The sequence below is a fragment of the Plodia interpunctella genome, chromosome 27 (genome assembly GCF_027563975.2).
Source record: "Plodia interpunctella isolate USDA-ARS_2022_Savannah chromosome 27, ilPloInte3.2, whole genome shotgun sequence".
Classification (NCBI taxonomy): domain Eukaryota; kingdom Metazoa; phylum Arthropoda; class Insecta; order Lepidoptera; family Pyralidae; genus Plodia; species Plodia interpunctella.
The window spans coordinates 2786049-2813714 of NC_071320.1; the positions used below are offsets into that span (position 1 = coordinate 2786049).

General features: G+C 32.3%; 2 protein-coding genes across 3 annotated transcripts in view; one reads left to right on the forward strand and one right to left on the reverse strand.

The window, feature by feature from the left end:
* The window catches only part of LOC128681500 (homeotic protein distal-less-like), a 94502-nt gene that overhangs the window by 17762 nt on the left and 49074 nt on the right, over positions 1–27666 (reverse strand). The window lies entirely within an intron of this gene.
* On the forward strand, positions 14287–17858 carry LOC128681499 (uncharacterized). The gene is made up of 2 exons (XM_053765441.2): positions 14287–14338; positions 15232–17858. The coding sequence occupies exon 2, from the start codon at positions 15236–15238 to the stop codon at positions 17708–17710; it is 2475 nt and encodes an 824-aa protein (XP_053621416.1). The 5' UTR covers positions 14287–14338; positions 15232–15235; the 3' UTR covers positions 17711–17858.

Below are 27666 nucleotides of genomic sequence, written 5' to 3' on the forward strand. Positions count from 1 at the left end.
CTCAGGGATCATGAGCGAAGCCTCTACACTATCGGCAGTGCTCCACTCCCTGAAGGAGTTGTGCTGGCGAGAGTAGACAGCTGTCCAGACTCTTCACGCAAAAATGGCCCAAATCAAGAGGTCTGGGTTCTCGTAGGAAAGTAAAAATTGCTTGCATATCATGTCGTTTATTGATGATTATGTATGCCGATGGTTGAAGGCTGGCGAAGATAATGCGATGTGGAACATTTCATTAATTCATACCACAGAACACAAATCTCCAAATCGCCTAAAGGTATCTGACATGATGTATGTAACCTGGTTTCTGCTCTGCGGCTGACGACGAAAGCGGGGATAATATATGATAAATTTTCTTTGCGTTTTATCAAAAAAATCGTCAAGAAATCGAGAAATCAATCCATCGATATATTTGTCCACAAAATCACAATCGAACCGCGTCGGCTCGCATAAAGACATTTCGCGAGTTCTCAGCAGTTTTCACCGACTGCAAAAACGGTTGGGTGCGGTTTTTACCCGTCATTCGGGGAACGACACGGTTAGTGGGTATGTTCGCCACGCGATACGTTCGATTTGTATTTTGTAATGAGAACACTTTTACTCTTAAATTTTATCTAATGTGTCATTATCGAGTAATTCGGCGATTCCAAATTCAAAACCGTAAATAAATCAATTACTATGTAAGCATTTTCGAGCACTATATAATATTCTTAATTTTTTTATTTATTTAAATTTTTTATTATAGGTATGTACTAATTAGGTGCTTAGCAATATCTACCTAGTAGACTGCGGGATATTGTTGCAACGTCCTATCTTTAATATAATTATAATAAAATAATTGAAAACCCTATGAATTGAAGATAATTTGATCACGGAGACACCCTCAATCGTCTAATAACAAGGGTTGCGGAAACAAAACTGCTAATTGAAATTACTGGCTTACGACAACCCTGGGGCGTAGTCATGGCGACCAGAGATAGCTACCCAATTTAATTTTGACATATGGCAAGCTTATTTTGATTTTCGAACATTCTATTTGACAGGTGGGGGCATAACTTTTTTCTTTTCAATAGACTTTGTTAGCACGGCAAGGGTTATTCATTATTTAAAAATAAAATGAATTTTGATTTCCGAACAAGTCCCAATCTGATTCTGCCGATGGTTTTTTTATATATTTTACCTGTGCATTTAGAACGACATAACATTTTTAAATAATCCTGCGTTTAATTTTTTTTTCTTGCGTTCCGAATGTTTTATGTCAAAGTCTTATCATTTAATTAGAAATTAGACTTTCATAGGCAATTTTTCACATCAAATATTATTTGTAATTGCTAAAAATTCACAAACTACCTACTGGATAATTTTGGAACTTGAGAATTTGAGATATGATAATTTACCGTTAAATAATTTGAAAAATCATACAGTTTTAAAGGAAAATTAGCTAATTACTAGTACTGTGACCCCACTTGCGGCTCTATTCAGGATAATTGCAATAAAATAGAATCGCTAATAGCCTCGACTCGAATGTTGATCGTGTGTCGAGCGTTATATTGCAAAGATCATTATTTTGAAACCGGAGCAATACTAACGACCTTTGAAGGGTTCGTTGTATGTTTATTTGTAAACCCGAATGGAAAATATGTTTCTTCTGTGTCGATTCGGCGAATCATATTTGTGAATACCAATAAGATGCCACCGATTGAGTTTATCTCTTTGTTATGTATATCTAAATATGTTTGCTTAAAATATATATGTCTGATATCTATATAAAGTTAGGTCTGAATGTGTTATAATCAAAATTGTCATAAAAAATTAGACTATTACAATGTTTATTATGGTACAAAGCTGTCATTTTTTATAATTAGGTTTTATTGTTACTTGTCGCGCCCGATTACATTTAATAAATTTTCAGCATTTTTTTAAGTTTTACTGGTTACATAGGTTAGGTTTGATGGTATGCATTCACAGAAAATCACAATAAGTAGAAAAAGTTTCATCGAATGCATCGAAAAATCAAAATTTCCGTCTATAAAACTTAAAAAAATGGAAAACTGAAGAAACGAACTTTGATTGCGTGAGAATCGGTATCCTGTAGAAGAAGACACAGATTGACTTAACAAATATGACTCTTCACAAGTCAAACACGTTTATAATTTTATAATAAACGCATACCTCAATGCAGTAAACGGGTAACTAGCCACCTACGTCGATCTGTCATGTTTGTCACGATGACAGGCAAAGATATAAATCTCTATGCGGATTATCTGTTTGAAAACTACAACGATCATAATTTTCCAAGAAAATATCTATTTCAATGGCCTTCTATGCATCTAACAACCGCTACCAGTTTCCTCCGGAGACCCGTACAATTACAGTAACGAAATATCAGGAAATGCAATCTTAATCCCTATCCCCTTCAAAATAAGGTTCACATAGAATAAAAACAGTATGAATTGATGGATAAAATAAGTTTGTCGTCTATGTAATACGTACATTGTATTTTTTATTTTATTTTTTTTTCCGCAGCATTGTTTCTATGTGGCACGCAACGCCGCAATTGTGGTTTTTCTTGAGACGGAAGTCGGCCATAATTATTTTCGAATTAGTCACAAACGTTAGATTTCGGCTGTCTCGTTTTTTGAGCCGTGAGAAAAGCCGGCGCCCGAAATTACAGGTGGCCAGTGACACTTTTTATTGTCTATGCCTATTCTCTCCTGTCAAAATGTTGTAACGTGTGATACGGCCTTAATTACGAATTTTCGAATTTTCGGTGGGAATTCCTTTTTCGAAACACAATTTCTGTTTCATCTTCATTGTTGTCCTCTGTTTTCTTTCGACATTTGATGGCTGCCAGATTACTTTTCAAATATTTGTATTGGACAAATTACGTAAATAATTATTAAATATATAGGGACGGGACAAACCACACAGTTTGAACAAATCACACAGATTGAGCTAGCCCCAAAGTAAGTTTGAGACTTGTGTTATGTGATTATTAACACAACGGTAGGTACTTTATCCTATAACATATATACGTAGATAAACATCCAGAAATCATCAAATTGGGCAGATAAGTATAGCGGGTACGAAGCTGCGTGTAACAGTTATTTAAGTAGTTTATATTAAACTTAAATTAGTTTTTTGAATACCATTACCTAGGACCAATTTAGAATTTACCACTGCTTGTCAGAAATCGATCTAGAAATACTTTTAGATCTGTATCAATAAATTATTTCAAAAACATTAGCATAACCTATAAGGCAGCTGAAGCATTTTATTTTACTATTACCATACAAAAGATACACATGTTTGATGTTTATGTTATGTATTATTATGTCTTGTAGGTATATTGTAATTGTGACATTAACTTGGGCAAGTGGAGCATAATATAACAGTGAAATGATGTTTAAGTGTAATTCAATATTATTTTATTACAAACTGCTTTGCAATTCATTCAATTAATATTTATATAAGTAAGTAGTGAATTTGTAGACGAAGACATTTTAGTTGTACGACTGTAGCTTCAATATGTTTTTATACTGGCCAGTAAAATAAAATAGCTTTAAGTTAATTTTAAAAGTGTTCCATTTGTCTGTCATTCCAATAATATTGACAGTTTCAGTTTTTGGATGGCCAGTAGTAAAAGGTTTTAAATAAAAAAATGGAGCATAAATAATTGATTTATTTTTAAACTAAAAAAAATATCATTAATAATTCTTATTCATAAAAGTACGTATGTTATTTTAATAATTCAAATATTGTAAAGGGAGATAGTTACAAGTTTATATACAGAATAATATAGTTGTCACATTTTATTCCTTTTCCGATATTACCTAGCGTTGCATTAATAAATTAACTTATAGCGACCGGTTTTATGAACCATAGACAATTTGCTGAGCTATGCGTTGTACCCTTGAGATGCCACAGATGACCACACTGACCTAGTCAGTCATATCATCACTTGGCATGAATCAATTGATTATGATAATATCAATTCAATATTAATCCCATTTGCCTGATTTTATTGACTTTAAATGGACTAAAGACAAACCTAACAAATTCATAATCGAACATTTTTGCTTCGTTTTATTTAAGTTCGTTCACCTGCGATCCACACTTTTCATTTAGATAACCTAAAAAACTTTGATTTTGATTTACATTCAGTTAAGCACAAACATGGAAAGTATTTACAAACAGACACAGGCACCTAACTGACATTTTCTTGCGCTCTATTTAAAGGAGATATATTACTCCTGTTAAAGTAAATCCAAAACTCTCCATACTTCAACTAGATGGCAGTAGCCGTCCAACTATCAATGCATATTTAACATCCAATTAACAAGACCTTTATAAACTTACGCGGAACCCCTTTGAAGTTCTAAAATTGAGGCGCGTAGACGGGGCAGGGGTCTCTCATTAGAGTGGTCAACAAGAGGTAATTTATAATGCCATGATTCACAAGGCCGCGTGGAAAATGATTACCATCTAAAAAACCTCTCCATACTCCATGGGCGCCTGGTACTTTAAGTGATTGATGAAGAGTATTAGATAACGTTTGAATTAGAATTTGTATGTATGTTTTGTATGAAACGTATGACTTACACAGATTTATGGTCTGGAAAATGAAATGGTGAAACAAAATATGTAAATTTTTTTGAACGTATAAACAAAATAGGATGTAAAGCGAAGCTTAGGGAAACGGGTTATGCAGCCAAGTAACATTTACTAAAGGTTAATGAGCTAAGATACAAACTATAATTCATATCGATCTAATTAATCTCTTTTATAGATCAAAAGTGGTTTTTCTGGAAATAATCTCTCGGCAATATGCAGTTTTATTAAGTCTAGGTCTAGAATTGATGTGTTGGTGGTCGAATGGTTAGATTATATTATTTATGTTTGAAATGTTTCAGGTTTTAATAATAAATAGTCCACATGTCTGTTGGATACCTAATATCTGTTTGTATATTTTTATTTAATTTACGCCCTTTGCAATAGATAAAATGATTTAAAAAATAATTCCTTGGTAATATAGGTTCATGGCAAAATTACAACGTAGGTACCGTAAAAATTAAAAAGAAAACTCATTCTTTTTTCCAAATTACCGCCAACGCATGGCCCGCTAGGCCGGTTCTGTCAACGATTAACACAATTTTCCCGCCTTTTCGATATAATCCCTTGCAAATTAGGTCGAAAATGGCTGATGTGGATATATGAATGTCACTAGAGTGGTATTTGCTTGCGGTATTTTTGCCGCACGTACCGTGGTCTCGACTCGGCCTAAGATCAGTCATTATTCTGATAATACTCTCTGGCTACGTGAGGGGAAACGTCCAGTCGTGTTTTAGTGATGTAGCAACAATATTATATCGACTTTCTAATAATATTCTTCATACCTCTTCTGGGTAACCTATTCCATCTCTTTTTAAGCTTCTTTCTCAAAAAAATATTTTCTTTTCTTTAAAACAACACTTTTAATAAAATAAATATTTTTCTCAACGTCAGAATCAAGGTCATTGGCATTATTGAATACTAATAATAAGACTAATAAGATGAATTTAGTACGTAAATTCCCGCGAGTAATTTATGTAAAAATAATTAAGTACCTACATGTTTTAAGTCATCATTGAATGTGATTTTGTGAATACTGAGCGCATTATTTTATTTATTGACTGTTCATTATGCGTGAATCATCGTTCATCATATTCAGTTTGTAATAAAATAAAAATGGTTTTTCAACTAATACTAATTATCAAGAATCACGTCACGATTACTGTGTACTTTATCGACTTTCTGCAGACTTTTCTCTCGATACAAACCATCGACAATTACCCATCACTATTTCCACCTACCTACATACAGCCGACGTTTGTAAACATATAATTACTTGGTAGGTCGATGCATATCAAGACACTGCTGTGCGTACCAACGTAGTACTTATAACACTATATTTTGTCACTGTTACTCGTATCTGTTATGTTCTTTTTGTCACAACAACACAACCGTTTGACAGAGGGAAACCGGAAATAATGAAAATTCTGTATTTGAAAAAGTCTATATTATCAATATCCTTATCCCTTGCGATAAACTCAAAAACAACTGCACGGATTTTCACCAATAGATAGTATTATTCCGCGAAGCCTGGATGAGCCGCTAAGATAAAAATAGTTACAATAACAATTTATTTTAATGCCAAGAATACTCTATACTAAGTACAATTTTTGCCATTTATTATTTCAACTGTAGATTTTGTAAAATCCGGCTCGAAGGACCACGCTTTGTTCATGGTTTCTACTTTACTAGTATACGGAACAGTCCTAAATAAAAAAATCATCAACAATCTATTATCACATATTTCTGTAAGGAACTCTATAGTCAGTCAGCTCTGTGTGTATGTGCGAAACCCGTTTCTATCGAGAATGACTGATTGTTGCATTAATACCACTGACCACACAAACACATGATAGCTTAATTAATTTATATTTATTGTAATTCTCTATGAATGGGTTCGGATTCATTTCATTCAGTTATGTTTGGTTTTTAAATGGTGTAAATGGTGATGATCTTTCAAATTCAAATCATTTATTTAGAAATTAGACCTTCAGAAGCACTTTTTCATGTCACAATATTGTAATTACTTAAAAACCTAAAAATGACTGACATTTCGGAAAAGAAATGCCGAAAGGAACTCATTTAAATAGTGTTGTCTCATGGCTTATTTCTTATCGATTATGTTATTGCTATCACTGGTGTTAGAATTAATTCAAGTCGCCTAAAGGTATCAGACATTACTTTTATAAAATGCGATAAATAGACAAAAAGACTATTGTCTTTTTATTAAAAACATATTATGTTTTACAAAGAGAAGGAGGAAACACCAAAAACAAAAATTACAATATTTCAAGGTCAAAAATAATCATCTTCTTTGAAAAGAAAAAAATGACTTAATTGCATTCGAGTTCATGCAAGCGAAATTACATAACTGCATCAACAATAAAAACACGTATCAATTAAAAAGTAAAAAAAAAAACTCGAGCGAACATTTCAAATTAAGAATAAGATTTATGACTTAGCCGCCGCGTTACTGAAAGTGCCAGATTATTGTAATTTGAACAAGTGACGAAACAATTTGTCTTTTTAAAATATTCCAACAGTTATTATTAGATTTTTTTAGATTGTAATCAGCTTTTAGTCGGTTTATAGTGCCTAATTGCGCTAGTTTTGTGTTACGCGAAATTTTGCATAGTCAACGAACCATTTTAATGACGTTTAAACATTCGTTATTGTTTGTGAAAATTGATTCTCTAATTAAGATAAATAATGTTTATTTAACGTTTCTTGCTCAGAAGGTGCTAGTTTATTTAATGTTTTTATGCTTACAAGACAAATCATGACTATTTAAAATTATCTTCATAAAGGGTAATTTTGCGTTTTTGACCTAATGCGGCTGTTAGCAAGTCTTCTCTTCGGTAGTGTGTATCAGTACTCTATATCATGCAGTATAAGTAAGATGTAAAACATAACTGTACCTTTAACTCTCATAAAAAAATATATAGATATATATCGCAAAGCATTAAATGAAAGTAGTAACTAGTACCTAATACTGGAAAATTATTGAAATGATAATTCAAACAAGGAACGTCAATCCACGGTTAAACGAGCGCATGACCTCGACAAAACGGACACAAGTCAAAAACTACAGAAACTGAGTTTTTGAAAATGGAACGCGACGCGCCGCTTCCAAGACTTGACCTCCGAATGTTCGCTTGTAGCGGACGTGGTTCCGCGCGGTGCCTTTATAATTGATGTGCATAAACACGCCGGCCAATACAGGCTGGTTATTATTTCGTATAAGAATAATTTATTCAAAAATTAAAAAAAAAAAGTTTTAGCCGACATTAAGCAGCTGAAAAGTCACTGTAATAGGTACTCAACAATATTTATGACATAGGATTTTATTAGGTATAAAGAAAGCGGTAATAAGTAACTTTTTTTTATTGCTTGTTATTATATTTTTTTATCCCTGTAGATTAGTCCCACTGCTGGACAAAGGTCTACCCTTTCTTTAATAATATAAACTAGTGAATTGTAATGTACTTAATAGATTTATGAAGACATATTAGCGGAACTCACAGTTCAAAATAAGGAAACGAAATAATAAACTAACGAAAAGTTTTAGTTCTTATTTTAAAGTTAAGTAACAAAAAAAATAAACTAAAGTACAAAAAAGTAACAATCAAAATTAAAATGGCGTGTCAAAAATCTTGATATCACAAGTAAGATTGTTCATTTCATTACGTCTCTCCCACGATACTTTGGCCTATCCTCTACAATTGTCTATGGCCGTCCGTGTTCAGTTGTCTTTACGTCATTTATGTCTAATGCTCAGATGTCATTAGTTGACAATCGTACTCACATCGGCTGATATCTCGCAATCTTTAATGCAATTACAATTACCACATAGTTTTGCGGAAAAAACTTTGTTTATGTCTTTCTTTGCTCGAGTGAAGCCATTATAAAATGTTTTTGATATTACAGAGCCTTTATATTTTCTTTTTACTGTTATTATAAACACGTTAAACACTATATATGTGTATATTTTCATAAATATTCATTCAAATGTCAAATCGTTGTTTCGTATGAACTACATCCACAGGTATTAAGTATATATAATAAATCATAGACAGGATCTGAACTGGTATTCTTATTCTTAGGTTTTCTTTTAAAAATAACGGTTATGATAGAAAACTGAAACATCCTCTATCACCAGTCGTAGAAAGCACAAAAATGCTTGTAATTAATCAAACATTCACGAACATCCTATACATACAAACGCACACAGACACACATGCGCCCGCGACGGCGACGGTGCTCACCCAACCGTAAATATATTTTGTACGTACAAAACTGTTATTTTAAAAATAATAATTGATGTGCGCATAGGCATATTGTGAATGCGGCCGCATCTAACAATTGTCAATGGTCTGTTATTTTTTTTCCTTTTGTGCTCTGTCATTATCTTCAACAGTAATGTGGGGGACGAATTTAATTTTTCCATATTTTTCAAGGTTGTGTTCGAGGTATTGTTTGCAGAATGATTTTCCCGGATCCCTGTAATTATATTGACTTGTAGATAGACCCTGTTTGACGCTGCGAGTAAACAAAAGACATATTCCGTAGGCATACGCTAATGCAAACGCTAGTCTGTGGTAATTGTGATCGTGACGAATGTATATAGTTCCTATTGATAATAAAATCTTACTACTCAAGGCTATTTTTAGATAACTTAAAAGATATTTTAATTTTTTTCGGGTAAGGATCCTTAAAAATGAATTCATAGTTTCTTGCGGAAAAATATCAGCGATATTTTTCTATCTTTCTTCATACGGAAAGTTTAAAAGTAATTAAAAACTTCCCTTCGTGGATTTTTTTCGTAATTCCCTTTTATAGTCCAAGCTGACGATAAATTAATTAAATTTGCACGCTTTTTTCTGTTTAAAATGTTTGTTTGTATGTAATCTACCCAACTAGTAGCAAGATTAAGCGAGCTTACACTACTTCCTTGATTTCGAATGAGATAAAATTTTGCATGAACGTAATAGAAATGTATGAATAATGATGACAGTGAGGGATTAAGCACTTCACTCTAAAACTTAAAACGTAAATCGAATGTTACTTTGTAAGAAATCAATTAAAAAAGCCTTCATCGAACCTCTCTATAAACAGTGCTAATAATTTTATGTAAATTAAAACAAAAAAGTCGAATAAAAGAGTTACAACGTTTCTACTTATGGCGCAATCCACATTTTTACGTACATTTTCAAGACAAAGCTATGCCGATGTAATCTTTTTTCGACCTAATTTTAATTTCCCCTCATTTAAAAAACATAAGAGGCAGATGCGAAATTCTCCAAAACCACAAACAAACACAAATTGGAAATTAAAAATGAATATAAAATGTATTTTTACAATGTATTTTTATAACTATTTACCCTTTACCGTCGGTTCATTCAATATAAAGACACTTACACACTGTTTCTTCAGTATTTTTTTACTTATATTTTTTTACAAAACTTATATGTTAGTCATTATTTTTGTCGTATTACTTTTTCAACAATAATTTTAATCGCAAAACGTATGGCTTTTCAAAAATAGAAGTATGCGTCGTCCTTAGCGTGATGTTTATTTTGTGTACCAACGAAAACCCGACGAAAAAATAAATTTGTTAAATAACGGCCATTATATTTGAAGATTTTAATACATTTGAAAATTGTTTCTGATAAAGTAAACAAAAAAGTGGCCAGTATTTGTAATAATATTTCTTCATTCGTAAGACGTTTCGGTATAGCCAAAAACAAATTGCATTATTATTAAATGACGTATTATTAATACCTATGTAATTTTTAATTGAGTTTGTTTATTTTTTCTGTGACCATTCCACCTATTACTTATTTTTTACATTTTACCAATAATGAGTTTTGTAACTATCCGGTTCCCGCCACGACAAGGGCGAGTCATTAAAATCTCATAAATAAAGTCCAGAGTGCACTGTCGACATCTGTTGCGTTCGATGGTAGGCCTAAGGCTGCGTTCACATCGCACGGAAATATTGTGAAATAAATAATTGCCATCTTAAAAAAATCATCAGTTTATTTTGAAAGATTAGTCTAACATTTCTGATAATAAAGTTATTATGATCCTGGGTAAGTGTTTTTTAATTTGCGTTTGTTTTTGCTTTTAATAAATTTCCCCTTATTATCATCACAGTACCTATCCATGCCAATTAGTAGAAAAAAAATTAAGCTAGCAACAGATATAATGATGTAAGTTGCAATTTGAACGATCGACTCGACGAAGACAGTACGAGTATCTATGCTGGCAGGATAACACACAAAAGATGTAACTTCTTTCGTTACAGATTTAGAAGTTGTTATAAATACTTATAGCAAGCTAGCAAATGTATGGAAACTCGTATTAGTATTACAAACCTTCGTGGTTTTATCATTAAATTATTTATATTTTTTGGAACTGTCTTGTCATATGATGAAAAAAGTACTAGTTCTGAATTTATTTCGATCAATTGGTAGTAAGTTATAAATACATATAACCCATATTTATGAAAGAAAAAGCCTTGTCAAACTACGAATACTTGTAATAAAAACAATTTCTATAATATGGAGCGACCCTATTATGGACACGATTCGATTCAGAGCCGACAAAATTAAATTTAATTGAACCATAACATTTTTATTTCGAAATTCTTTCTTTTTTGTGCCTTTGATATTATTCCGCGGGCTTATTTTAAAGATTTCGCGGCATATTTGTTTGACAAGTGCCTTCAACCACTACTACAATTCAAATTATCTGATGCCGAGGACCGTGAGAAGTGGAGGAGAAACAGTAGGAAAGGAGTCTCTGGGCTTAGACGTTCTAAGGTGGTGGAAGAAACCGGGTAAACGCTTATATGAGAGGGAGAATTATTTTACTAAATTGGATCATTAATTTTATAAATGTTTTTATTTTTGTGAAAATGAAACAAATAATGTAAAAACATTGTTAAGTGACAACCAACAAATGTTCCTTCCAACTACGTAGTTATAATAATAAAATGTCTAACACATGCCTAAGTCTACATAAGTATTCATTAATTGGAACACTAGGTACTCATGCAAGGTGTAGAACCAGTTCTGTTACACGTGCAAAATGAAAAATAAACAGGTTGGAAAAAAAAAGTTAATTTGGAAAAAAGCGAAAAATGAAGTTATGCCCTTTCTCAGTCTGCCGCTGGAGATTGAAAAAAAAAATGTCAACAGCCATATTGGATGTGTGAGACAGATAAATTAGCATTTTTATTTAAGTGTAATTACCTAATTTAGCTGTTGTTGTCAATAAAAATGCTCGTATTTGTGGGACAATGCTCATTTAATTTGTATTAATGTAGTCGGAGTAAGAATCGAAGTTTTTGTCCGTATTGTTGTTGAAAACGAATTAAATTGAGGTTAAATGTTTCTTAAAAAGTGATAAATACAATTATTTGGTATTCGTAAGAAGTAAAAGCCAAAAAATTGTTTTTTTTTTACCTTTTGAATGCTATTGATTAACAAAACCTAGGAAAAAGACTAAGAAATATTTGTTAAAATGAAGAAATGCCATTTATTTAAAAATAGTAAAATAAAAAATAAAACCAAAAACAACATCTCCAGTTCTAAGAAATTTAATTAAAAAGAAAATTCAATTTAAATCACGAATGACATCTTCATGATCATAAAAAAATCATAGACAAGGATGATTATAAAGACTACAATTATAATAATAAAGGTGAGTTCGTACGGATGTGCATAAGGCCGATGGCACACTCAAGATAAAGTCGCCATTACCGTGTGTGTCGCCCATGACGAACTATTAACTACTGGGAAAACTATGACAAATAAAAATTGGTTTTATGTTTTGACGTTTCAACTTTTTTTTTGTTACGCGACGATGCCCGCGATAAGGCTGTGTTGAAATAGTTTAGTTGTAATGTTTTGTATAGTTCAGTGTTACCTGGCGATTTGTTCCGTGATAGAGGAAATACATACCTGGAAATAAAAAAAGAAAGCAAATTAGTAAAAACATTATTGATTAAAAGTTAAATGTTATGAACCTACGATTTAACGGATATTCATACTTCATAGTCGTAATCCTCATGGCTGAAGTTCGTGGTCATTACGTGTAATTAAACACACATAACAACTTTCTTGGCATTAGTAACGGAGTGGTTTGCCATTGCCTTCTCCATTTCACACACAAGTTAATAATCAACCAGTGTGCAGGTTTCCCCACGATATTAAAAACAGATGATTTCAAAGTTCCATGTTTAAATTTCAAACCCAAAAGCAGACATTTTAGTCAATCCAATGGATTCGCTTGTATCTTACGAATAAAAATAAAATACCGATTCCAAATTCAAAGTGACATTTGGCGCTAAAACAAACGCCAGAGCAATAAATTCACGTCCAATAAAAAAGCAATTTAAACATTCAAATTCGAAAAGAGAACTCGGTACTCGAAATGCTTTAGTAACCAATTTACGTTGACCTGCCATGCAGTTATACTACCGTTATTTTAAAAAGGAATTTAAAAAAACTTCTTTCGTCTATCGAATTTTTAAAATTATGAATATGGCAATTAAATTGGCACTGGTTACATTTTTTTTAATGCCGACATTATTTATAATGGCGGATAAATAAATAAATGGAAATAGTTTAAAACACGAATTAACACATTTTTATTCAGCAATGTTTTATCATGTTCAAGCTAAACACGCGATTAATTTGCAAGTTGGCGAAAGATATGTATAAAAAAGACGCCGAATTTTTAAACAGACTGTGGCTTAAGGCGGCAATACAAAAAAAAATACTGTTAAAATTATAATATCAATAAATATAGTTAAAACCAAATAAAAATAATGGAACTACTTTTTCTGTAAGTCGGTTATAAGTATACCTACTTAGTCGGCAGGCAAGAAAAGAAAGGGGTCAGGTAAAATTTGTTTTTCGTAAGCACGCGACCGTGACGTCACTGCTTCGGTGGCCACGGCCAGACCGTAGACTATAAAACCTAAGTACCACATTATTGATACGGATTTAGTCGCGTAACGGAAGAAAGATGTTGTTACCAATTTTATGATCAAACTAGGCATGCGTTGACAAGCAAGCATTATGGTATAGAGCAAAATGTTGCCATGTTTTTCGTATTTTTGTCTAGAAATTGGCGAGGATTTTGGAAAAAATGTTGATTTTGTATACCTACTTATAATAAAAAATATATATTAGTATCTATCTAAATATATATCACACAATAACCGAAATTACATAATGTATTTATTTAAAGATTCGCTTCACTTCAAGCAGTTTAGTTTTCACTCACATACTTATTTTAATATTTCCGGCAGCATACTCTCAATTTCTTTATCACAAATTTCGTTACTTATAAAAGAATATAATTATGTATAATTTACAACTCACATAAAAACAAATTGAAAATTTTAATTTTCAACTATACAGATTTCTAATACCTATAAAAATAACACCTGCTTCGAAAATAAATATAACGTAAAAGCTCCTATTAACGACCCCCTAAAATGTGTACTCTATTAACGATCTAATTTTTAAATCACTCATATTAGACATAATATAGGGTTCCAGAAAAGTCATACCTTAAAAATTAGTAACGTATTTTTGTTGGACAACAAAAAGAGTAAAGTTTGTGTGTTTAAATAGCCAGTGAAAAAAGTAATTTGACAGTAAGTGGGACGCGCCCGAAGCGGACGCACGTTTCATAGTGTCGCGTCTCCAGCCACGTAAGTACACCTAAATATTACTTAAGGAAAATAACACACTAAAAATGGATTTGCCTTCTTGCTATCACATTACAACTGTAACGTATATATTCGTTATCTAAACTAACTCTTAATAATAATACTTTTTATTGGTTTTTGTGTTATAAAATCATGTTTTAATTTAAGGTGGTAATAGAATCCAAATTTCAAAACTTGATTCTAATAACGACCCATGGCGTTGTTAAATTTTGAGAACATTAAAGTTTTTAAAAAAATTATCTATTATAAACTACCTCATTTGATTTGATTTTTTTCTTGTTCAATTCTTAAAATTATTTTACTTCTTTAGATCTATTAACGACAAAGCTATTTCTTAAAGTTTTTGTGTAAAACTCGATTCAACGTTAGACAATATCCCTATTATTATAATGATATTATACTAAAATAACTGATATTATCTGAATTAAAGACTAACTGACATTAAAAGAAATAATATAGCAATGAGATCGAATTTAACAGTATTCCATAAAGCGGATATTTTATCTGTTTATTATTAATTTTATTGGTCGCTAATAGAATATTGTAACCTTCATACTTGATTCTATTACCGACTCACAGTTGTAGCGATATTTTTGGTAATATTACAGTACACAAAAACAAAATGTATATTTTTGAACAAATTGGCTTATTTTTTGCATACGTGACGTTTTGAGAGATTTTGTCACAGGACATATTATTAAGATAAATAATATTTGCTATCCAGTTTCATTCACGGCTTCATGGCATTGGCTGTATTTCATATGTTTTCAAATCAAATAAAAAAGGCGGGACGGAATGGGGCTATGTAACTTTTTAAAGCTTCTTTCGAAGAATTAAATTCTATATCTCTTTAAAAATATTGTGTTCTTTTATAGAATCATGGAGCCGCAGAAGCGCAAGCAGTACGCCTCTGCTCAACTAGAAGCTGCGCTTCTAGCTATAAATGAAGGTACCAGCATATACGAAGCTTCAAAAACCTATGGCATACCGAGGACAACTCTGCGTGACAAGAGAAATAATAAATATATAAATGAACATTGTGGAAAACAAACAGTTTTAACGAAGGAGGAAGAAAAAAGACTGGTAGACTGGATTTTTTATCTCGGGAAGTCAGGTTTTCCTGTAACTAAGGATCAATTGTTGGAAACAGTAGCAAAATTGGTGGAAAACTTAAATCGCTCTAATCCTTTTAAAGATGGTGTTCCCGGAAAAGGATGGTTTCTTAAGTTTATGGCGAGGCATCCTACCATTTCAAGGCGAATTACTCAGAATTTGCCTACAAGCCGTTCACATATTACAGAGGAAGCTGTAAGAGCATGGTTCAATCGAGTACATAGTTATTTTGAACAAAATAACCTTCTTGATGTTTTGGAAGATCCTAGTCGGATTTTTAATTGTGATGAGACCGGATTCTTTTTGTGTCCGAAAGGAAAACAAGTTCTTGTCCGAAGAGGCAGCAAGAAAGTATATAGTAGAGTGGCCAATGACGAAAAGGAGTGTTTAACAGTGCTAGTAAATGTGTCTGCAGATGCTGCAATAGCACCTCCCATGGTCTTATATCCATACAAGCGTTTACCAAAAAACATTGTTCCAACTGTACCATCTGGATGGGGTATCGGTCACACTGAGTCAGGATGGATGAATATGGCCGCATTTTATGAGTACGTTGCCAATTGCTTTTATCCCTGGCTGATTCAGCATAACATACAATTTCCTGTAGCTTTATTTCTCGACGGTCACACTTCTCATATATCACTCCCTCTGACAGTTTTTTGCAAAGAAAAGGGAATAATCCTAATAGCATTATTACCTAATGCAACGCATGTTCTTCAACCCTTAGACGTTTCTGTATTCAGACCCGTGAAAGGAACTTGGAGAACCGTTGTTCATGATTTTAGAGTTCAAAACAACTTTGCAAAATTAAGACGAATAGATTTTGCACCTCAAGTGGATATTTGCTTAAAAAAGACTCTTGTATCACAAACAATTAAGAATGGATTCCAATGTTGTGGATTATATCCCTTTGGACCTGATAATGTAAATTATGATAAACTTTTGACAAAAAACGCTAATGCAACAAGTGAAGAAAGTGGAGACAATGCAGATGATATTAGTAGCCATGGATCGAGTACTGTTACAGGCAATGAGAAATCTGTCGACGATACAGAAAAGTTTAAACAGCAGTTTGAACGTCGCTTATCACCTGAAGTTCTCCTAATGTTCCAAAAATCGGGATCGGTATGGAATGGCGATGAGACTTACAAAAAATTATTTGAGTTTTGGAGGGATATTAATCCTATCGACAATACACCTTTACAACAAACTTTCGATAACAATTTAGAATTGGGTGATACCACGCTTGTCAACAATATTGGTGAAGAAGAGACGTTGACTTATGAAGTCAGTGCAAGTGGATGTCTTGTTCCAAACCGTTTTAATACCGTTTCTAATAATGTTTTAATGTTTCCCATGGACGAATTGCTATCTCCAATTATATCTAAAGAATCGGATACCATATCTTTATTGAGCACTCAGCCTGAATCGAATCTTTTGGAATATGTTAATGAGATACCCCCCAAAACAATTACTACTTCAACTGATTGCGTCAAAGAGTTAAACAGTGAAGATCACAATGCAAGAACATCAACTCCTAAACAATCCAATAAAAACTTTAGTGATGAACCTATGCTACTACTGAATAAAAGTCATAGTGACGACACATTGTTCACTACAGTTAATAATGAAACGCCATGTAAGTCAATCCAAAATTCTAGTCATTCAAGGTTTATACCAAAAGAGCTCAATCTTACAACTCCTTTTAAAAATGCTCTATTCTTTCCTAAAGTTGACACTAAATCAAATAAAAGAGTTTCCAAAAAAATTACACCAACTGTTGCAATATCAGATGAGTTCATGGAATACCAGAAAAAAGCAGAAGAGAAAAAAGCACAGGAAGAAGAAAAGAAAAAAATACGGAAAGAAAAATTACAAAGAAATAAAATAGAAAGAGTAAAGAAACAAGCAGATCTTAGGAAGGCAAAAGAAAGGAAAAATATGGGAGCTGTGTCTAAACCAACAAGTGTGAGAAAACATAATACATCAAAAGCGTTGGAAATACGTCGTAATACGACGTCAAGTTCAGAATCTGAATCTGACTCAGTATTAATCCCACGACAAAATAATTACAAAGTGAAAACTAAAAATGCAATACATTCAGGTTATGCTTCAACATCAGCTAGAGTTCTTCCAAATACATCATCATCTGATAATGATGAGTTACATGTACCAAAAACTGTTTCGTATAAACGACATATTATTTTTCCATCTGACTCTGAATCTGATAATATTTTTTAAAACTACTTTATTTGAATTTGCAAACGTTGATTACTGTCTCTCTCTCTTCTCTCTTCTCCTAGCCTTATTAATCCCAAGCATCTTGGGGTCGGCTTCTGTATTGAGCGAATTATAAATGTGTGTACCTATTATAAAGGTATTTTGTGATTGTATTACAGGTAAAAATATTTTTGTTACTGATTTATAATATTTAATTAGTATGTAGGTAATTAAAAAGTAAGCATTTAATTATATGAAGACTGTTTTCTGAGGCTGATTATATTTTTTATTAATTAAAATAACAAAAAATAAGTGCTCTAAGCGTTGCAATAAATAATTATGTTCATATTGTAATAATGTTGATCTCATAACTATTGTTATTATATAATAAATACCTTAAAAACGTTTTTTTATTTTATTTAATAGTATAGAAGAAGTGACAACTTCGTAGCGGTCGGTAAAAGAAGTAGAAAAATCGGTAATAGAATCTTGCCGCATTCTATGGGTCGGTAATAGAATCAACTACTCTTTTGGATTAAATAATTATTTAGTAACTATTGTGTTATTGAATATTGAATTTAAGTACTGAATTGCAAAGAATACTTCGTTGAGATTAATTATAAATTATAACATCTTTCCTAACATAACAGTTTATATCAATTTTTTAAAAGTGAATCATAAGACAGCTAAAACTGGCGGTAATAGGAGCATTTACGTTACTCGAATATTTGAACCTTCAAAATATCACGGGAACGTTGAAAAAAAACCAACGTTTTGACATTTCCGGTTCCTCAGACTGACGTTCCAAAAGCAAATTTAAAAACCATAGACTCAAAAGTCGATGTAACCTTATTAGATGGCGCTAAAGACTAAATTCCAATTATGATTTTTTTCAAACTAACGTTGCGCCATAAAGCGCCGTCTTATTTTGATTTGGGTCCTGTTAGAACAGCAAAAAGAAATTAAAAACTGACGGGTAACAGTTGTTTAGAAGTATGTTTTAATAACTTGATGGAAGCTATGAGTTTCAACATTATTTTTAATGCGTTGTGGTATGACTTTAATTTAAGGTAAACAACCTTCATTTCGTACATCATAAAGTAGATAAGTTCTGTCTTTTCTGTTTGTAACAACATTTTTAAATTAATAAAATGTAGGTAAAGGTAAAAAACTTCGCTCATATTCACAAATAAATGTGAGACAAACCAATTTGGCGTCTTTTCACTGCAATAAAATAGAAGACAAAAGCCCATGACCCCGCGGTATTCAAATTTCGAATTATGAATGGTTTGTAGCGTTTCGGGTGAGTCGGTTTTTTTTTACTCATTTACAATTCTTTTTTCAAATAGAGAATGATTGATAGTTCACTTGATGTCTTTTTTGTCCGTTGCGTCATTAGTAGTTAATAAGTTGTGAACTAGTTCATTTGAGAGTCGATAGAATCGAGAATCGAGTTAGGAAGTACTGGAGGTGGCATTTTTTACATCTGATAAAAGAAATTGGGTGTTGAAAAAATGAGGGGTGATCTTTGGCGGTGCTTTTGTTTTTTTTTTTATGTAGATTTGTTGTGGCTTAGTACTGTTGTTATTCAAATAAGGCGAGATTTTTTCTATTGTCATCAAATCGTATTAAAACTGGGCGTGTGTTTACTCTATAATAAATAAATATATACGTATATTAACTAAATCTGTCTAAAACTTAAGTATATTCACCGATGTATTTTGTAGTAATGAATATAAATCGCACAATTTCGCAATTGATATTATATCATAAATACGAGAGATAAAACGAACGACTAATTAAAGTAAATCGCAAAACACAAGTTAGTAAATTTTATTAAATTAGAACAGAAAACGTTATTATTTAATAATGTCTGGTCAATAAATAACAGATTCGACTGGTAATTGTATACTGGTAAAAAAATCTATAAATTGGCGCGCGCTATCCAAACGCTACGATATACGTTTAATTTAAAAAAATGCTTTTCCACACAATATTTTTATTGCTTTCATACGTAAGTTAGTTAAAGTTCAAATAATTTTAATTGGCTCATCGAGTCGTAAAAATAAATTTGCTTTGCGCCGTATACCGCCCGAACTCGCAGGTGTTTAGCTGTTAATACTCGATTTTGATTTATGGCAACACCAAAACAAATCGATATGTCTAATTGGACCGACTCAAATCCGATACTGAACATTTCACAACACTAAGATCTGTTTCACTGGCCGTAAATATGGTGCCAAGGAAAAAGAAAAAATCCATAGAAAATGATTTGAATATAGTAAAATTTGAAAAATATAATCACAGAGTTGGAATAATATGCAGTACAGTTTTTAAAATTCCCAATTAAGGCCAAACATGATAAAACCAGACTTACATATCCTTATCAATTTTATTGAAAGGTTGAGGTCGGTTAACTTCGACACGTGTTTTGTTCCTGATATGTCACGGACCTTCATTAACACCTTTATATTCAAATTTTAAAAGGATACGATCGATTGATTAAAAAAAAGATTCTCCATCGATTCACCACTGTTCGCGCACATTATAATCTCTTTTTTTAAAAACAAGTGTTAATGGCCAGTACCGATTGCAATGTTCTTATTTTTTTAAGCTGTCTCAAAGCACTGAATTCAAAATCAAATCAATTAATTAATTTAGACCTTCACATGCACTATTTCATGACTAGTTTTATGGTACTTACAGAAATTTCTCAAAAAGCTACAAACTACTCTCTTATGAGTACCAGAAACTGTATCAACTAGAAGTACGGCACCGTCTTGGGCAAGCATCCTGTGGACCAATCGAGCCAATATACTAACCACTGTAATCTGATCCCTGATAGACCACGAAGTTTCCCCTTTAATGTCTATTATACTAAGATACTAGAGAAGGGGAAGGGGTCAAAATAAAGCGGTTGGTTAAACGAACAAACGTCACTTGAGCACATTACCAGCTAATAGGGACTTCCTACTTACGGACCTGCGCGCGCACCGCACTGAGATTTGTTCCAATTTCAAATTTGATTTTGGAACTCGAGCGTTCCGGAATGCGAGGAAAATTCCAGCTGGGTAAACTTAAAAATGTAAAAATAAAAATATTGTTTTTTTTTTATGGTTAAATCACAGGGTTAAATATTTCAATGCTGTAATGCGGCTATTTAATTCGCCTAACATTGGTATCTTCGTTACATTGGTATTCTATTTGGGGTAATAAATCATACATAGACACAACGCAATGTAAATTAATTGCACATTACAGACTATATATAGTCTGCATTCGGTGGCAGTGTGTAAGAGCCCTAATGATTATATGAGCTATGATTCTATGTCGCGTTCCAATTTCAAACTCCTACTTGATTTTTTTTTTACAAAAAACCAAGCAGCCAGTATTATATTTTTCGTTTTCGTTTTAAATGCAATACCGAACCAAGAGCAATTAAAAAAAAAAAGAATCATGACCCGGCCAGTTCCAAAAATTTCAAAATGCGATATTAACCTCAATTAAAATGGCAAAGGTTACTGTTTTCTGCAATACGCAAAAGGTCGGTCACTTTAAAAGTAGTGCTATTTTTTTTAATCGTCACAAGGAATTAAAAAAAGACAAGATTTTTGTTTACATTCTTAATTCGTAGTTATTTTTATACATTTCGTGAAAAAATATCTACTTACGAACTTCTAGCTTTTGTGACAATTTAGTATTTTAATTATGTAATTGAAATGGCGGTTACTTCTAAAATTAAATCTTTTGACATTGGTGTTTTAAATTAGTAAATAACATGCATAAATAAAAGTGATAGATCATCGCGACAAATATGAGAAACTTCATTTGTTAAGTCGATTTAAAAACAATCTGAAATTTATCTATCAGGCGAAAATATACGATAATATGCAAAATTATTATTCATAAAATGGTAGCAAAGTCAATAAAATTAAGGACCTCACACGTGGATCTTTAAAAAGGCACATTATAATTATATGTGGAGAAATAAAAAATGCATTAATGTAAGTATCTAGTTCGACCGATAGTGATTCTATATTTAGCCGGGCTACCATCCTACATCTATACAAAGTTTATCTAGTACGTGGGAACGGGAATGGTCGTTAAGGCCGACTATCAAGGATGCCGAGGATTTGTGGCGTGTGGTCCCGCCCTAGAATAAGACCACTCCATATCCTCCTGTGGATGTCGTACTAGGTGATGGGACACAGCGTTGGCAGCTGGCAGTATTCCCGAGGAGAGTTGATGGCAGCCGAATCTTCAATGATTTAAGCTTCAAGGCGTCACAGCCTCATAGCTAAGAATGTAACATGGAACACGGTATGATTAGAGAGAGATATGTTAATACAACGCCACGATAAGTCATTTATTATTATTTTTTTTTTATTTTTGCACTTTCTACGTACTAGGTAATATTGTATATGCGAAAGTTTTTGAGGAAGTATTTTGTTATACTTTCAAGCAAAATCTACTAAATTTCATAACAATTAAATTTGGTACCACGGGTAGCATATAACCTGGACATAACACATAGAGTATTTTTTATCCCGAAATTCTAACGGGAGCGAAGCCTCGGGCCAAAGTAGGTACAGGTACTTCATTTAAGTTAATTTCGCTTGACAGCAACAAGACAAGTTATTTGAAAACGTTACGAACAAAGTACACGTGCACGACTTCACATGTATAAAGAGTACAGAAAAAACACTTAGTGTCGACATGCTAGTAGTTTGTAGCTTGGAGAACATTAGAAAATTTATTTTATTAATTTTGCCTACAATAACATAAAATTATTATTGTATAAAAATATAGTGGTACTTAATGGTAACTTACTGTTATTAGAAAAAAAAATGTACCTATATTAGATATAAAAAAATAAAGGTCTAATTTTATTTTACTTTAATTTCATGGTTTCATTTATGCCTAATTAAAATTTGCACTTTCGCAGACATAACTGTATATACTCCGAATAAAATAAAATAATAATTCTGATAATTTCTGAAAATTGACAAACATTTTTTTTTTACACAATTAAGTTTTTTAAACTAGCAGCTTGTTGTGTCCCACTGCTGGCCAAAGGGCCTGCTCTTCCATCTTCCAAAAATCTCCAATGATAGCAGTATGCTGCCAACCTTTCAGAAAATCATCTAAGAAACACATACCTAAGAATTTCTAGAAAGAAAAAAATAGCACCACTCGCGATGTAAATATTCTGTTGCGTTTCAAGACGCAATATGTCCTTAATCCCTAATGACACAACACAACATCATTAAGTGCTGTCCTTTCAAACAACCGACTCCATAAAAAAACAGCCAATTAATGAGAAACGGGTAAAAAATATGACCTATCTATAAAGAGCCTCTTTTGCTTCCCACCGACCGCAATATGAGGTGGACGAGGTGGATTTTGAATATTTATAATGTGTCTAGCTATAATGGTTCAATATACGCGGTTAGTAGAAACTGCAGGATATGTAGAGCGCATTTCCATTGTATTAATGCAAAATTTGTAATACGACTGTTTTAAAATATCATTTAGCATCATCACTTAGGCCAAAAATCTGTTGTAGGTGCACAAACTTGAACTATATTAAATGGAGTTGGCGAAGAATTTATTTTAATATAGATATATGTATATATATATATATATCATTCTCTCGTTATTAGGATTATAGCCAAGAACGGAACTGTTCTATACTTTGGACTTTGGGTATGACGATAGCCATAGTCATGGTATATACTGTCTCTGTATATAAAGGCTGCGGTGAAGTTTGTTGTGCCGCTTCTTCTTCACCTGCGCTTTGGAAGCCGGCAGTAGACTTAGTTTAAGTAATTTTTTGACGTCAATAAGTGATGTATATCATCCTAAATTGAATAAAGAATTTTGAATTTGAATTATTCAAAGAAATAAATGTAGTGTAATTGCTAGGATGACTGGCAAAACTTTACGATAGAGTAAAATGTGAATCAGGTGCCATCACTCTATGAATAAATAAAAAATACTTAAATATTTATAAAAATGTAGGTCTAATTTTGATTTCAAAACGGGGCTTTCGGCGGGGTCAAATCTTTTTTCAAATGTCTCAGAAAAAATAACTAAGAACGGCCAAAGAATACCCAATTTGAAAAATGTAAATTCTAAATTCAAAAGTCGACAGTCATAGAGAAAAAAGATCATGCAACACTGGAAACAGCCAGTGACATAGCCACGTGTATGCGGGTTTCCTAGTACTCATGTTTTTATATAAACCCACCACCGGCGCATTTTTTTGTACATTGTATTTTAATTCGTCATGACATTGTGTACACATTGCATTACATAATGCAACTGTTCATCCAGTTTTGAGTAGATCAAATAAAATAAAAAAAATATCTGTCAATGATATACTTTTTCTTCATTTAAATAAAAAAGTAACTGAATAGGTACATTTATCACCTAACGAGTTGATGATAAATTTTATCAAAGCATATAGTGCGTGCGGCTGTGGTGCTGTCCAGTCCATGGTTCACCTGCTATGGTGCTCTAACCGTCCCACAACTTGTACCTTGGAGGACCTGTACAAGGCCAAAGATAGAACAATAAAACTGGCCATATACTGGTCTCATCCATACTAGTATTATAAACGCGAAAGTCTGTGTCTATCCGTTTGTTCCGTTTTCACGGCAAAACCGCTGGGCCAATTTTGATGAAATTTGGTATGCATATAGTTAAAGATCCCCGTTCAAACATAGGCTACATTTTTTCCCAAAAAATCAACCCTCAAATGACTATAACGGGGGGTGAAAGTTTGTATGAAAATCGACTGTTCCGCTTTCGCAGATAAATTCAGATTAATTCAAAGCTAGTATCTTATAAAGCTGAGTTCCTGTCTACATTAAGAAATAAAGACATGATGTGTCCAAATAGGTATTTAGACTAGACATATATACGACAAACTACTAGCAAATGCGAATACCATGCCGTATAAATATTCGTAGTATGATATGAACATAAATATGTATAGCATGTATCCTTATGAATGGAGCAGGCGGGTCTTATGCCCTCGATTCTGTCACAAATTAAAGCAGAAAGAGATATTTTCTATCTCTATTTATCAATTTTTATTTTAATAACTAGCGGCCCGTCCCGGCTTCTCTCGAGTAAAAACATAATAAAATACCCTTAATACTTCCTCAGGAATCACTCAATCTATTGGTGAAATCCGCATGAAAATTGGTGCAGTAGTTTTTTAATTTATCGCGAACAAACAAAATTGATGGAATAATTACAAATATTACGAGTACTGTTTCAAGACATTTTACTTGACCCGGGACTACGCTCTCGTGGGAATTTCGGGACAAAAAGAACTCTATTTGTTATCCCAGGTTATATTCTACTCGTGTACCAAATTTCATTACAATCCGTCCTTTAGATTTTGCGTGAAAGAGTAACAAACATACACACACACATCCTCACAAACTTTCGCATTTATAATATTAGTAGGAGTATTAGTTAATAATCGTACTAATCCTACAAAGTACAGAAATTTTGTTGTTGTTTTCTGCGCTCCAGAAAATCTGTACAGAAACAATATTTTTATGTTCTATACGTTTTTAAGCTACATATGGTATCTAGGTATATTTTGTCTCTATCGCACGTAATAATATTTGACAATAACAGAACGAGACAAAACCCACTTTAGCTTAAAGTATGCTTATAAGTGGTGACGACACGTCAATCTGCTGATGATATTTGTAATATATTTAATTTGTGCAATACTGGCGACGAAACAAGTTATTTGATTTATTAGCTGCATTTTATCTGTTAAAAATTAAAATCAATTCATTAGCAGACTTGGATCAAATGGACTGTAATTTTCTAACTCCTTCATTTCATTTAATTGTGATAATTTTTATGTGTGTATGAAATTAATTAAACTACATTGTATTGTAGCTTTTAAAATGTTTATGTTTAATTTGTATTTTTCATTTAGTGTAGGTAATTACCAAAGTTACATTATTTTTACGGCTAGTTGTTTTCGCTAAAATTTTGACAGACAATTTTTGGCAGACATGTTTTAAATTAACAAATCAAAAAACCGAAGTGCACGACAGTACTGACATTGTCAATAAAAAGACAACGTAACAGGTTGAGCGGCCCGTCAAAATATGTACCACTTTCCCCGCATTAATGCAATGCACTTTATCGCAAACTTACAATGTTGTTTTAATGAATTTCGCTGGCCGTCATATGAATGGCCAGCGAAATTCATTAAAACAACATTTTGTTCCAAATTCGAAAATTAAATTGAAATTTGTCTCTGATTAGAATAATTTATTGTCGGCGATGCTCTAATTTCAAATTTATACGCGTGGCCAGCATTAGTCAAATCAGAATTTGTTCTTATTTTAAAAAACGTAACAGGAACACATGGCTATTTCAATTTTAAACTCGAAATAATTCAACGTAATTTATTTGCAAGACGATAATAAATAAATAAATACACTATACTTTTTAAAAATAATTAAATAGAATTAGTAGTTAACACCAACTTAAGAAAATAGTAATGACTGAATAAAAAAAATACCGTGACCATAGACAATTTGTCAATGTGCGCCTAAAAATAAATATATCATCACATTTACTTGTTGTATAACTAGTGCCGTTACTTTTTCAACTTGGCCGTATCAGTAAAATCATGAGGTTTTTTTACCGGTCTGCTAACGCAACGTGTTTCGCGGACCGTGGAGTTTTGTTTTTGCCTACTCACAAATATTAATTACTTCATTTCGGTTAATTTAGTTCGCCAATTAACATTACGAGATTCAAATTGATCGGATTAGGTTTATAACTAATCTAATTAGGAAGACACGCGCACGTATGTATATTTGCTTTTGCTTAACTCATAAGTAGGTTGCTAAGAATAAGTAAAATGTAAATTATCTATTCCAACTTAAAAACTTCAGTTAGGTATGCCCACTGCAAAATCACGTTCCGTGCTCTGTGGTTATGCCAAATATTAAAAAAAAGAAAACTGAAAGAAAAACTGTCAATCATCAATGTTATTTCTTTTTTTTTTCAGTTCATGGTTCTATTTTCAAAAATGTTGACTGCCATTTCATTGTGTAAATTACCTACCAACGTCATCCAATAAAATTAAAACGATCATAACACTAAAAACAAATCAAGAACAATCTTCATATAGAATTGTTTTCATTTTTTAATTTATGTATTTATTCACATTTGAGCAGTTAACAAATGAATTAAAAATGAAAAACAAGTAATTTATTAAAATTATGTAATCGGCTATCGCTTTTTATACGAATATTGGCTGTTATTAAATTAAAACAGAAAAAATTAAAATATCAATCTATGACGTCATTTGGCGATAGAGATTTTCAGTTTATACTAAGCAATTTTCCTTTATGGACTTTTACGATTTTGGCGATAGAAGCATCTAGCAAATTGTAATGGTTTTCTTTCGATCTTAGATCAGCATGATATACTTTTTAAAACACAGTCTTTGAAACCAAGTTTTGGACAATTCGCACCAAAAATAACTTTAAATTGCTAACCTCCACCTTTTAAAAAATACGTTAAAAACAGAGTTCTCTTGAAAAAGCAGTTTGTCTGTGAAAGTAATGTCAGCTGGTGAACTGTGAACTTTCTTGCAAGGCTGTATCAAAACGCTGACGTGGCCTGATAAGATTAAATTTAAAAAGTTTCGGACGGCCACATATAAAGAAAGTTTTTTTTTTTCTTTCGAATGAAGAGATTTTAATAAATATGCTGGCCACACCCAGCCTTGGTGCGTACTGTGGTTTGCATTTATTCCGTAAGCGAATATTTTTTTCGATATTATTCATTCGGTCGTCGACTGTGTCTGAGCGTAGACTTTTGTCAAATTCAAATATAATTATGTTAATAAATTCGTCTTGGGAATTAATGGAAACACAATCCTCATTTACATAGGAAAATAATTTTTCCTTGATATAAGAGAA